This window comes from Trichechus manatus, unplaced genomic scaffold (assembly GCF_000243295.1).
Source record: "Trichechus manatus latirostris isolate Lorelei unplaced genomic scaffold, TriManLat1.0 scaffold00043, whole genome shotgun sequence".
Taxonomy (NCBI): domain Eukaryota; kingdom Metazoa; phylum Chordata; class Mammalia; order Sirenia; family Trichechidae; genus Trichechus; species Trichechus manatus.
The window spans coordinates 10,118,146-10,132,860 of record NW_004443979.1 but is presented as its reverse complement, the minus strand read 5'-3'; the positions used below and the strand labels follow the sequence as shown (position 1 = coordinate 10,132,860).

Sequence of the window (14,715 nt, the reverse complement as noted above, 5' to 3'; positions counted from 1 at the left end):
AACTGTGCTAAACATTATTCATACATTAATTATTTACTTCTCACAACTCTGTAAAACAAATCATTATCTCCTTTTGATACCAAAAGCAACCAAAACTCAGATAAAGAGGTTGAACCCTTGCTCAAGGAAATGACGGCATCCAGATTGGTAAATGTGTCTGTGTGACACCAAAGCCTACACTCTTCCACTTACCTATGACTTTAGGCAATCACTTTAAAGGTTTTTATCCACACTCTACCTTGTTCCAAAAATGATTTGAGGCCGCTTACAAAAACACACAGTGATAGTGTATGGTTAAAAAAACAAACAAACAAAAAAAACAACTGAGGATTATCTAGGTTAGAAGACTATAAGGGTAGGAACAATAAGATGAAGGCAACAAAATTTGTAGATAATGTGAAAATCATAAAGCCTTGTACATTTTCTACAGATGTATCATATTTGGCTTTGAATTTCCGAGATGCCAAAGCAAAAAGGGAAACGTGGCCTGTCTGTAATCCAAAAGATCACCAGGTGGTTCAAATCTGTGATAAGAAAGGTATTTCTTCCGCTGTTACTCATATAAGGAATACTATGTATATGGGATATAATCAATAATGACCACAATAACATCTCTACAGTAAATATACTGAATTTTATACTGCCATTTGCTACAATGTCTCTAAATATAGACCAGGGATATAAACTAACACATCCAGGAAGCATCACCTAACAGAATGCTCAACCTACACAACGAGGCTCCAACTCCGGTCTGCTGAGCGTCACAAATTTCAAAAGGGAACCTCCTTGATGCTAAATACATTAGAACCAGAATAATGTACTACCTACGAGGTGCAGAGGCATAAAAAGTGGCTGGTATACCATTAAACCAACAGTTATTAAAAGAGTTAAGAAAAACAATACTATGAAAGGGTAAAACACTGTGCCCTCAAAATGCAGACATCTAATAGCATAGCTTAATATAAGAGTAAGATGAGAAATATAAAAAAGAATTATTATTCAGTCTAGGCTTTGTTAAGAAATAGGAAGTGTCCTTCAAATACACCAAGTATCTTCCCACCTCAACAGCGCAGATATTCCTTCTTGCTCATTAAAAGCACAAGTTCCTGACCCCTGAGGAGGCAGGATGATATCCTCTTAAAAAAGATGCTCTGCCAGAGAAGGCCTCTGCATAGAGGGCAGGGAGATCCCTCTTCACTCCCATCTACTGCAGTTTCTCCGTACTGGAAGATAGATTGGCTAGCCCTGATCTTTCCTGTTCCTTAATAGAAATCTCATTTTATATAAGGTACCTCAAGAACTGATTTCCGATCTGCATGTATTTGCATGACATTCTCAGCCCACTCCATCAGCGATTCACCACGTGGAACTTTTACTCTTTCATGCTTGAGACGACCAACTCGAAATTCTCCAGGATCATCTCGCCTTACACTGCTTGTGGTCCTTGTTCGTTCCACAGTGGCTTCGCGTCGGTTTTGTAACCACACTATTGCTCTGAAACAGAAAAATACCTATGTAGGTACAGCATACATTAACAATTTAATGTACTACTAAACCAGCAAGAGAATTCAAAGACTCAAATGAAATGAAATTTAAAAAGATATTATTTTATCAGGTGATAAATACAGTGATTTTTTTTATTGTATAAATCATTCCTTCCTCTGTTAAGTAAAAATATATGAAACTGCTTTTATCATAATCTACCTTAAAAGGTACTGAAAAGGTACTGAGTCTGTATTTTAGCAACTAACAGATCATAAAAAAGCTCTGTGGTCCATGCCCCACATTAATACATAAAAATATAGACAAGCATTTCCTATCAGAGAAACTAGAAAATGATTAACCTATCTTTACTATTATGATATAAACTGAAAGTCACCATCAAAATGGTTGTGATTTTAAAACATTTTCCTTTTTAACATAGAGATAATCCACAGAGTGGGAGAAAGAACCTTGAAACTAGGAATAAGATAAGGGTTCTACTCTCATGTGTGCCACTAACTAATTTTTGGTAATGTCAAGCAAATCAGCTAAGTACTTTGAAAATCAATTTCCTTATCTATAAAGTAGAAATCATATCCAATGCCATTTATCACAAGAGGTCTGTAGGGAGGTTCAATTAGTCTGTAGGGAGGCTCAAATAGCAAGATATGTAGAAATGCTTTGTAAATAGTACAGTGCTTTGAAAAATGTAACTTAGGGGGAAAAAATTGGAAATTATATATCAGATAAAGGTTTAATAACCAGAATATATAAAGAATTCCTAAAACTCAAAAATAAAAAGACAGACAACCCAATTAAAAAATAGGCAAAGGACATGAATAGACACTTCTCTGAAGAAGATATACAAATGGCCAATAAGCAAATGAAAAGATGCTCATCATCATTAAGAAAATGCAAATCAAGACCACAATAAGACATCATCTCACACCCACTAGGATGGCTATTATAAAAAAATCAGAAAATATCAATTGTTAGCGAGAATGTGGAGAAACTGAAATGTTGGTGTATTTACTGCTGGCAGGAATGTAAAATGGTGACAGCTGCTGTGGAAAAGCTTGGCAGTTCCCAAAAAACTTAAACACAGAACTACCCTATGACCCAACAATTCCACTCCTAGATATATATACCCAAAACAACTGAAAGCAACGACTGAAACAGATATTTGTACACCAATGTTCACTGCAGCATTATTCACAATAACCAAAGATGTAAACAACCCAAGGGTCTATCAACAGATGAATGGATAAAGCAAATTGTGACATATACATAAAACAAAATATTATTCAACCATAAAAAGAAATTAAATTCTGATACATGCTATGACATGTGTGAACTTTGAAAAAATTATACTTGGTGAAATAAGCCTGACACAAAAGGACAAATAGTGTATAATTCCACTTGTATGATATAACTAGAAAAGGCAAATTCCTAGAGACAGAAAGTAGACCAGAGGTTATAAGGGTATGGAGGCAGGTGGGAAGGGAGAGCTATTGCTTAATGGGTGCAGAGTTTCTGTTTGGGGTAACGAAAAGTTTTAGCAATAGATGGTGGTGATGGTTCCACAACACCGTAAATGTAGTTACTACTACTGAGATGTCCAGTTAAAAACGGTTAAAAGAACCATTTCATGTTATATACTATATTATACCACAATTAGAAAAAGAAAACGGTTAAAAAAAAAAAAAGTAACTTAGGGTAGAAAACTTACAAGTTTTTTATATCTACTTAGGAAGACTATTCTATTCTGGGTATTGAATCATTGAGCAAATATTTATGAAAAAGAAAATGTTTTTTTTCGCCCCTCTATGTTGTTCTAGGCATTGTAGTTATAGCAGTGAACAAAACAGCCAAAAATCCTTGCCCTCACGAAGCTTTCATCTAGTGGGGAGAGACAGAAAAACAAAAATAAATAGAATATATAGTATGTTAGATGATGGTAAGAGAAAAATAAAGGTCAGAAGGAAGATATACTTATGAATGTTATCAAAGCTACTTGCCAGCATTTCATCTGGTATAACTGGGAATTTCCACTGCTAGTTATTTGTGTAAGCTACTAAAGAAATGTACAGTACCTACTAGCTAATGAGAAACATTTGATTCAATCCACCCTATTCCAAGAGGGTATATACCCAATTGGAGATAAAAATAATTTTTTAAATTAACAAACCTTTGTTTGAACACAAGGTAAAATACTCCCTCCATCATTCCTTATGGTATATGTATACATTTTGAGGTCATATAACATTAAAAATATACTTATCGCAAAAATATAAAAAGAGACACTTCCTACCTTGACGCACCAAATGCTGTACATGTGAAATAAAGCTGTCTAGTTTCAAATGGTATTAGAAAAGGGCACTTGCTGGTTAACTGTTCACACCAATCTGGCAGAGCCCCACTTGCCAGTGCTAATGGTTCCTGCAAATTAAAAATAACGGTCTTAGTGCTGTAAAGCAATTAAAAAAAGAAAAAGGTAATTCTTATATGTAATTAAATAAATAAATGCAAAGGACAATACAGCCCAAATTATTGAATCAGAGGGGAGAGAGAGATGGGGGGAAGTAGAAAAGGAAGGAGAGGCAATACTTTGAAAAGTCCAACAGTTATGAAATGAAGATTTCAACCGTCTCGTTTCATTACCTCAATCTGCTGCAAAATTTTAGTTGTGATTTTTTTGCTAGTGAATTCATCTGGTGGAAAAGTAAACTGAAGCTGCTCATCACCTTCTGTAAAATTAATTAATAAAATTAATAAAATATAAGCTGACTTGCTTTAAAAAAATGATGTAGAAATGGAACAAGGCTTCTTACAGACCTTCTTGGGATATTCTTGAATAAGGGTCACTTGCAACTATATACAGAATACGCAGAAGCTGAAGGACATCTTCTACTCCACAAGAGTTCTGCCCATTGCCTGCCTTGGCCTGAGGCTGTTCTTTTGTCAAATTAAGAATATCACTATTTTGAAGAGTAGAAATGGCCCCCTGGTTTAACCCAGACTTTGTTCCATGCTCACAAAAATCCTGTAAGAAACAATTAGTAAAACTGGCCATTAATCACATTTTTAAGAAAAGCAATATATCATTCTATTAATTGCTTTGAAGCAGATGGGATTTTTGCAAATTGCCTTCTTTTTAAATAAAAGCACAGTATCGCTCAAGCCAAAAGTCAAGGTGATCTAAAACATTAAAATTCCCAAATAAAATATAACCACTATAAGCCACAGTTAGAAGTCTGTACTCAGATGTAATGTCACAAGCCATATTCGAAATTTTAGGATTGGCACACGAACAATGTTAATTCAACTGAATTTTTTTTAGTATATTCCAATGATCCCCCTTCCTTAAGAATCTTTTAAAAAGCTGCAAAACAAAGCACAAAGCCATTCCCAGTCAAAATAATGTTTTGATGCCAATATATACCTTGTATGCAGCTATGAGCTGAGAACAATTTCTGTTTTTCCTAATACTTTTATTAGTGCCAGTTAATTTCCAGTGGCGCAGGAAAGCGGCATCTGCATTCTTCTGCAGGTAGGTTATCAAGTCATTCTTTGGTAATTCATCAGTGCCAAGGTACTGTTCCACATGCTCTACAGACCAGCAACCCTACAACAGGAAAAACCAAATGTTGGTCTTTCCCATTTATAGTCTAAAATGTTTCACATGCATTACATGAGGTATCTTTACTACCATGCATTTAACCTAATCTAAATGATAAATCCCATGTTAGCGATATTTCCCTCAAATGTTCAATAACATAGTGTTAGTTTTTATTTTTCTCTCTTTTTACGAAATAGCCAAGAATAAGACTCATTTTCTAAAATAACTCACCATTTTTCTATTTTCCTTTTCTTTGTCAGAATCCTTCATTTCTCTGTACATGATTCTAAACATGAAGACATTATTCAAGTTAATTTATAAATCAAATTATTTGTGGTTATTTCCAGTAAGACTTCAATTCTTTAAAAAAATAATTATAGGCATGGATGTCATTCATTAGCCATATGCTTGCATTAAACATTGAACTCAGAGATATTTTTATGAAAAAAAATACTAGTTTGTTAAACATAGAGGAATGTAGCAGAAAAAATACTCCTAAGTTATGATTTATAAATCTAGCATTAATGCAAAGAGAGCATATATCAAACCTAGAACTTTTAAAGATATGAAGTAATATACTATATGTATAACCTTAATAAACTGTTGTTAATTAAAAAAAAAAATAAAGGGATGAGAAGCAATTTGTTTCTGTGTCTACATGAACACAAGAGCTTACATTCATGTAAGGCAGTTGAAATCAATTTTTAAACTTCATTAAAATTGAAGAGAGAAAGAAAACCATGATGACTTCCTGTTCCAGTTCAAGAGGACCTAGATCACTTTTATTGGACATTATATAAGATTATCAATGATGTTAGAAGAACATCAGAAAAATACATTAACAAAAGTAAAGTAATATAATGATTATCATTATAGATAACAGTGAATACTTACTAGGTCCCAGAGAGAATTAAAAACATTTTTCATATATTATTTCAATGATTCCTCAGAACAGCTTTCATTTTATAGATGAGGAAAGCAGGCACAAAAATGTTAAGTAAAATTGCCCAAGGTCATCAGTAATTATTGCTTGAATGAGTGAATGAATGGATGCATGCATGCACGCATGAAGAAAGAGAGAGGTAAGGTTAACCTGCCAACCCCAAAACAAACAGCAAGCAGAAATATTTAGTACTTCCTACTCTTTGAACTCCAGTTAAGGAGTTCAGATTAAACGCTTTTCTACAGTTATCACATATGGAGCTAGCCTAGATTATCTGTAAAGTTTCTTTTAGTTCTAAAATTGGATCATTCTACATCAGGAGGCAAAACGCTCTTGTCTATTCTTGCAAACCAACAGAACAAGAAGCAAATCTTTTTTGTTCCTATGATCCAACATATACAGTACAATGCTTCTTGGCTCATATACTATGCAAATATTTACTTAAAACGTTACATTAAAACCTCTTACGTGTATGTTGGTTCCCAAATACGCCTAAGTTTATCTGATTTCACATTGCCGTTACAGGACAACTGAAGCAATTTCTGTACATAGTAAAAGATGGTTGATCTGAAATTGGTGAGTGGTAATTCAACTTCACGAGTTGTTCCAAGACCTGTTACTTTCAAGGTAAGGGCTAATCGAGGTGACGGAGTACATTCAACTTCTTCCAAGAGCTCTGAATGAGGTGTTCCTAAAAATTTGAAAAACAATTACATTAAAAAAAGCAGTCCAGAAAGAACATTGTATTAGGAGACAAGACTATACAAAATCCAAACTATTCTGCCAAATATTTGCTAAAGGATGTTAGCTACTTAAAACTTTCCTGGCCTCAACAGTTTTGTTTTTTAAAATGGGAATACTATACCTTGGTTACTTAAAAACAGAGTGCTAGAGCAGAATATATGCATATGATATACATCTCTCATTTTTGCTAGGAAACACATGCTAATTGCATAAATATTTAGGAAATGTCTCAATTTAATAAATGAGAAAAGTAAAATTATCCATAATTCTACTATCCAGAGAAAACTATATACTCTAGTAAATGATCTGTGAACTTTTTGCTTATACTGAACAAGTGGGTCATGAGGTAAACGTACACATACACAAATACAATTAGGTTCAAAGTGTATTTGGCTGGGAACTCTTACTAGTTCATGAATCTTTTTCAGGTATCAGGCTATATAAAATAGCATATTCTAAACCATGACTTATTCATGGTATGACATCGTGTTGTATCTTATCTGAAACATATCCCTGTTACCGGACATAATTGAGGTCATTTTCAATTTTTTGACAATAATACTTCTGCCATCATCAAAGCCTACACATCTCAATGCAGAGCTAATACTTCTTTAAGTACAAATATCTAGAAATAAAAACACTTTATCAGAAGATATGAAATATATCGCCAAGTAGCCCTTCAGAAAGTTTGTGCTTATGTATACTCCCTAGAACAGATTTTTCTTTTTGAAGAGTCTTTGGAACATCCTGGTTCAGCCTATACCCATCCTCACCATGGAACGTGACACTGCAAAGTGTATCTACTTTCACATTCTGCCAACTAAAAAGTTATTCCACACTTAATCAATATTTACGTTTTCTTTAAAGAGAATATACTGATTACCACAGTTGACATTTACCGAGAGCTTTCTACACATTAGGCATCAGGCTAAACATCTTTTATATTTTTTACCTCATTTAATCCTTACAACCATCTTGTCAAACAGAAACCATTTTCTACTGTGTAAAAGGTGAGGAAATTCAGGCTTAGATAGTTTAGGTGACTCGCCCAGTTTATTAGTTTCCTATTGCTATTGTTACAAATTACAACAAACTGAGTGGTAAAGCAACACAAATTTATTACCTTACACTTCTAGAGTCAGAAATCTAAAATGGGTTGCCAAGGCTGCGTTCCTTCTGGAGGCTCTAGGGAAGAATCTGTTTCCTTGCCTTTTCTAGGTTCCAGAGGCTGCTGACAGTCCTTAGCTCATTGCCCGTCACCACTTCAACCTCTGCTTCCAAAGTCAGATCTCCTCTCAGATTCTAACCCTCCTGCTTCCCTCTCAGAAAGACCCTTGAGATTACATCAGGCCCAACCACGTAATCCAAGATAATCTCCCTACCTCAATATCCTTAACTAATCACATCTGCAAAGTCCCTTTTTGTGTTGTTAAAGTAATATTATCCTGCCTACCACACCCAGTAACAGTGTCTCCTAAGGGATGGATGGAGTTGGGATCAGCACCTAGGTGGACTGACTCTGAGTCATAACTGAAACCAGTAGACAGCTTTTCAAATTCAAAGTTAAACAGGAATAAATACTTAGCAATTGTAATACAACAGAAAATAGGATTAAAAAATTTGCCACCTTTATATGACGACTTGCTTTAAATATTGTACAAACACAAAACGCATGATGCTTTTTAAAATACTGTAATTTGCTCCTTTTAAAATCTGTGGGTTTTTCTTTTTTAAAGGACTTGTGGATGATATATAGTTTTCCAAAAAACTTTTATCTATAACCTAATACATAAGCAGCAATTTATCTAACAATATATATCTTATTTGGTATCTATTAAAATTAAATTTAAAACAATGAAAATATACTGTACCTGGAGGTGGAATTTCTAGATCAGTTGTCTGTTGGACATTAGTACGACCAGGCCTAGGATCAAAAGCAGGAACCAAAGCAGAAAATTGCCGCTTTAGCACATAATCATCATCCCATGTTCTCCGGCGTCCTCCTTTAGTTTCATACTCTTCTTCTTCCTAGTAAAATAAAATTCCACATACACTCAAACATTATAAGATGAAGAATTTCACTACTGTAAAAGTGATGTGCTATCTGTAAAATACGGTATAGGATAAATAGTTCCCCATAGCTATTGCAGAGCCCTGGTGGCACAGTGGTTAAGAGCTCAGGCTGCTAACCAGAAGGTCAGCAGTTCAAATCCACCAGCCACTCCTTGGAAACCCTATGGGGCACGTCTACTCTGTCCTATAATGTCGTTATGAGCCGGAATCAACTCGATGGCAATGGGTCTGATTTTTGGTATAGCTGTTGTACTTCCTTATTTAGCTGTATCTAAGCATAAAATGCACAAGCATCAATATATACAGGTACATAAAATTCTTAATAATGTAAGCTTATCAAAATTAAGTTGCATTGGTGGTGGTTACACAAATATACATATGTGATCAAATGACAAACAACCATACACACACTACACCAGTATCAATTTCTTGATTTTGATATTGTACTGTAATTAAATAAGATGTAACCATTAGAAGAAATCGGGTGAAGAGCACAAAGGACCCTGCTGTACTATCTTTGCAGTTCCCTGGTGAAGTTTTAAAATGAAACTTATTTTAAAATAAAGTTTTTTTTTAAAAAAATATATGTAAGTTGCATTACATACTGAATTACTGATACAAAAAAATGACATAATGTCTGAGAGTTGGCTTTAAATTACTGAGGGGCAGACAGAGCAAACAAAACAGTGTTGATAACTTAAAATCAAATGATGGGTACTTGGAGGTTCATTATCCTATTCTTTCTACTTCTGAGCATGTTTGAAAATTCCCATAATAAAGGTTGTTTTTAAAGGAACATTATGTCTTCCTCTTCACTGTTACATCAACCAAAAAGAGATCAATGAATTGTAAATTTCTGATGTAATAATTTTTAAGTAACAATTATATACATAATTATGCACACATATACACACCCTCATAGTTTAAACACTTAAATGAAAATTAACTTTTGTTACAGATCAAACTGACAGCTGTGAAATCAGAATGTCTGAGTCTGAATCCTGGATCCAAAACTACTAACTAGATGAGACCTTTAGCAATTACTTCATCTGAAAAATGGGGCAAATCATAACCCTCGAAGGGTTGATAAAATAAATAAATAAATATATGTACAGTGTTAACAGTGCCTAGCACTTGATTACTAATCAGTAAGTCTAAACTAATACACTACTACTATTAGTTCTACTACTTCTTCCTCTGCCACTACTACCAATACTAAAACGACAAATCTTAGAAGATACCTATTAACCATTCTAGTGTACCCAAAGGCCAAGATGAAGGGGTTTCAAGTAAGAAACTCCTGCAAGCATTATGCCACAGCAATCATGGATTCTGTCTGGAATATGGAACCCAAGCAGGTGGGGAAGTTTCTTTTTGTAACTCTGTTTGGTGGCTTCCTCCTCTTACTCCCTTCCTTACCCCTGTATATTTTTCTAGGCATTCTGGTTGCTGCTCTACTATGAGGAAAAAAACACTGTAGAGAAAATAATCATGACATGAGACTATTACCTGCTCCCCAATAGGTCGGCTCCCTGCTCCAGCTGGGACCTGTGGGAGCTGTGAGGTGACGGCATGGTGAGTTACATCAGAGCGGGAGCCAGCTCGACGCTGCAGGGATGGACGTCTCAGAATCTAAATTTAAAATTATGAAGAGACACATGTCTAATTAGTTGATGTATGTCTTGATTGAGACTTGACCTGAAACTGTCAACCCATACTAACTCCAGTGAAAAATTGATCATTGTTCACTATTTTCAGAAAAGTTTTAAATTTATCATACATTTTATACTAACCTCCTTCACAAGAAACACAAAGCAACAGATATACTAAAAGCATTTTTAAAAATTCATCCACTCCAGTAATTAAAAAAAAAATTAACTCCATTAAAACTCAACTTATTAATTTTTTGAAATCTGAAAACATTTTATAGAGAGAAATTAGAAATATCCAGAAATTGCAACAAGGAGTATTTTTAAGCATAAGTTTAAATTCAAGACAAGCATAATAGTTAAGCATGGGGAGTTCTGGATCACACTGCCTAGGACTGAGTTCCAACCTTCTCCTTAACTCTGATAATGAAAGCAAATTACTTTTTCTATGCTTCTACCACATAGCTCTGTGAGAGGGCTGATGAGATAATATGTGGATACTGCTTGCCAAGTAGTAGGTACTACAAAATTCTAATTATTGTCAAAAACCATAAAAATGACATTCTTTAGGATTAGTGCAGTGTTCTCTAATTTCACCATTTTAAAATATGTTAAAACATCAGCATGTGGTGGCCACCATGGCAGAGTAGTTAGACGCTTCCTATAGACCTCTTACAACAAAGACCTGGAAAAACAAGTGATTTGATTCTATATGAATATCTAGGAGCCTGGAACAAGGCAAAGTTGAGGAATCTGACTGAGTGATAGGGGAGAGGGAGACAGTTTGGAAGAAGCAAAGAGCACCAGAGCCACGGCGGCGAAACTGCAGCGCTGCAGCCACGCCGGTCCACAGTGAAGCAGGCAAACAGCTATGCTGTGTGTGCGCTCAGGAAGCAGTTTCCACATCGAGAGAGACCGGGCAGCAGAGATTTTGCTTGGATACTCCAAACCAGCAAAAGCAGCTCCCAAATGGCTAAGATAAGTACATGCGTTCAGCCTTTCACGGAGATTTTTTTTAAAAAAAAAGCCCATTTGGGGAAAAACCTCTCTCCCTTTTACCTCCTCCCTCTGCACTCTGCACACTGGGAGTCTGCTGGGCCAGAAGTAGATCCCAAAAGGCGCCCTGACCCATTCTCCTGGCCTTGGAGAGGGAACAAATAAGCTACTGGATCCCCTAAGCCAGGAACACAGGGTCGGCACAGCTCCTTTGCTAAGCACAGGTATAAGGGGTCCGCAGACTCTGAGTGCCTTACATCCCTGTATAGACTTGTGGGGACCCAACTCAACAGCATTAGCCCTCACTACCACAGTACAACAGGGCAAACATCTGAAGTTTAACTTCAACTGCTTCAGCTGTGAACTGGCAGATTTGTGACCGTTGAAATCGCCCTGCCCCTTAAGTAGGCACTTTTACAGATCTGCAGCAGGGGCTTGAGGACTGGTGGTATTACCTAAAGCTCCTAGTTACCTGCTACAGGAGTCCAAGAAAAAGTGGTGCCCTTCAGTCTTTACAGCCAACAGAGTGGGGTGCTCATAGTCCGGCTGCAAAACTCACCTACCTACTCACCCTAGAGAATAGGGACATGCTTTCCTTTCAGACCCTCAGGGGCAGCCATCAAGCCCCTGCCAGGCTCAGCGCGTGATCCCCTACCACAGCCAGAGTCCAGTGCCTGCACCAATCACCCATGATGCTATAGGACTGGGGGTGAGAGCCTGCATCGCACACTTGCCGACTGACTGCCTGAACACCCGAGATGAGCCCATATAGGAAAATTTAACAGACTCCTGTGTGCACACACTTACTTACAGAACTAAAGACCTACAGGACGTTAGAGATTCAAAGGTGTCAGTAATCAAACTAGTGCACACGAGCAGCCTATCTGGGCACATCAAAACAAAACAAAGTAAGAAGCTAGGTCTCACTAAACAAACACAAAATAAAATTATAATAAATTATTGATGGCTCAGAGACAACAGTCAATATCAAGTCACATAAAGAGGCAGTCCATGATGGCTTCAGCAAGCTCCCAAAATAAAGAATCAATAAATTCTCTGGAGGAAGAGAACTTCTTGGAATTACCAGAGGCAGAATACGAGGCAGAATACAAAAGATTAATATACAGAACTCTTCTAGAAATTAGAAAGGAAATTTGACAGAATGGAGAAACAGCCAGGGAACACACAGACACAGTAGTAGCGGAACTTAAAAAAGTTATTCAAGAACATAATGCCAAATTTAATAGGCTGCAAGAATCCATAGAGACAGAAATCAGAAATCCAGAAGATTAACAATAAAATTTCAGAATTAGACAACTCAATAGAAAGTCATAGGAGCAGAACTGAGGAAGTAGAAGTTAGAATTAGTGACACTGAAGATAAAGCTCTTGACGCCAACTTATTTGAGGAAAAATCAGATAAAAGAATTAAAAACAATGAAAAAACTCTTAAGAGTCATGTGGGACTCTATCAAGAGGAATACCCTACGAGTGATTGGAGAAACAGAACGGGGGGGATAACAGAAAATACAGGGAAAATTGTTGAAGATTTGTTGACAGAAAACTTCCCTGATATCATGAAAGATGAGAAGATATCTATCCAAGATGCTCATAAAACCCCACATAAGGTAAATCACAAACGAAAGTCACCAAGACGTATTATAATCAAGCTTACAAAACCAAAGATAAAGAGAGAACTGTAAGAGCAGCTAGGGATAAAAGAAAAGTCATCTACAAAGGACAGTCAAATAGAATAAACTTGGACTACTCAGCAGAAACCACGCAGGCTAGAAGGCGATGGGATGACTGAAGGAAAATAACTGCCAGCCAAGAATTATATATCCAGCAAAACTGTCTCTCAAATATGATGGCGAAATTAGGGCATTTTCCAGATAAACAGAAGTTCAGAGAATTTGCAAAAACCAAACAAAAATTAACAAGAAATACTAAAGGGTGTCCTACGGTTAGATAATTAATAACACCAGGTAACAACCAAGACTAGAACACAGGACAGAGCAACCAGATATTGACTCAGATACGGATATCAAAGATACATCAAAGCTAAAACATTGAAAATAGGGAAACAGATATCAATATGTAAAAAAGGACAACATTAAAACAAAAAAGAGGGACTTAAAAAATGGAGACATTGATTTTTCATATGGAGGGGAAGTTAAGGCGATACAAAGTAATCAAAGACTGGTATAAACTTAGAAAAACAGGGGTAAATATTAAGGTAAACAAAAAGGAATCTTACAATCCTACAAATCAAAATAAAAAAGTAGAAAAACATAAAGACCCAGTAAACACAAAATCTACAACAAAGAAAAAGAAAAACGAAAAGCATAAAGAAAAACGACTCAGCACAGAAAATAGAGGAGAACAAAGAAACTGTGAACAACACACAAAAAGAGATATCAGGATGACAGCACTAAACTCATACCTATCAATAATTATGCTGAATGTAAACGGACTAAATGCACCAATAGAGATGGGGAGTGGCAGATTGGATAAAAAAGCACGATCCATCTATATGCTGCCTACAAGACACGCACCTTAGACTTAAAGATACAGACAGGCTAAAACTCAAAGGACGGAAAAAAATATATCAAGCAAACAACACTCAAAAAAGAGCAGGAGTGGCAATATTAATCTCTGACAAAAAAGACTTTAAAGTAAAATCCACTCACAAAGGATAAGGAAGGGCACTACATAATGATTAAAGGGTCAACACACCACGAGGACATAAATATAATAAATATTTACGCACCCAACGACAGGGCTCCAAAATAATAAAACAAACTCTAACGAGAGAGATAGACAGCTCCACAATAGTAGTAGGAGACTTCAACACGCCACTTTTGGTGAAGGACAGAACATCCAGAAAGAGGCTCAACACAGACACGGAAGAGCTAAATGCTACCAACACTGCACCCAACAGCAGCCAAGTATACTTTCTTTTCCAACGCACATGGAACATTCTCCGGAAGAAACCACATATTAGGCCATAAAGCAAGCCTTAACAAAATCCAAAGCATCAAAATACTACAAAGCATCTTTTCTGACCATAAAGCCATAAAAGTGGAAATCAACAACACAAAAAGCAAGGGAAAAAAATCAAACATATGGAAACTGAACAACACCTTGCTCAAAAACTACTGGGTTATAGAAGAAATTCAGGAGGGAATAAAGAAATTCATAGAATCAAAT

The 14,715-nt window shown here is 36.0% G+C and overlaps 1 protein-coding gene across 5 annotated transcripts in view; it reads right to left on the bottom strand.

Annotated features, from left to right (window-relative positions):
* Positions 1 to 14,715, bottom strand: part of HECTD1 (HECT domain E3 ubiquitin protein ligase 1) — a 103,731-nt gene that overhangs the window by 7,654 nt on the left and 81,362 nt on the right. For 4 of the 5 annotated variants that reach the window (XM_023731488.1, XM_023731486.1, XM_023731487.1 and 1 more), the window contains exons 28-36: positions 10,371 to 10,493; positions 8,660 to 8,816; positions 6,513 to 6,735; positions 5,333 to 5,387; positions 4,925 to 5,107; positions 4,318 to 4,525; positions 4,144 to 4,229; positions 3,794 to 3,921; positions 1,293 to 1,494 (exon numbers count right to left, since the gene is read on the bottom strand). In XM_023731488.1, the coding sequence (XP_023587256.1) occupies positions 1,293 to 1,494; positions 3,794 to 3,921; positions 4,144 to 4,229; positions 4,318 to 4,525; positions 4,925 to 5,107; positions 5,333 to 5,387; positions 6,513 to 6,735; positions 8,660 to 8,816; positions 10,371 to 10,493 (1,365 nt within the window). The remainder of the gene's footprint in view (positions 1 to 1,292; positions 1,495 to 3,793; positions 3,922 to 4,143; positions 4,230 to 4,317; positions 4,526 to 4,924; positions 5,108 to 5,332; positions 5,388 to 6,512; positions 6,736 to 8,659; positions 8,817 to 10,370; positions 10,494 to 14,715) is intronic. The other variant, XM_023731490.1, reaches the window with a different exon arrangement.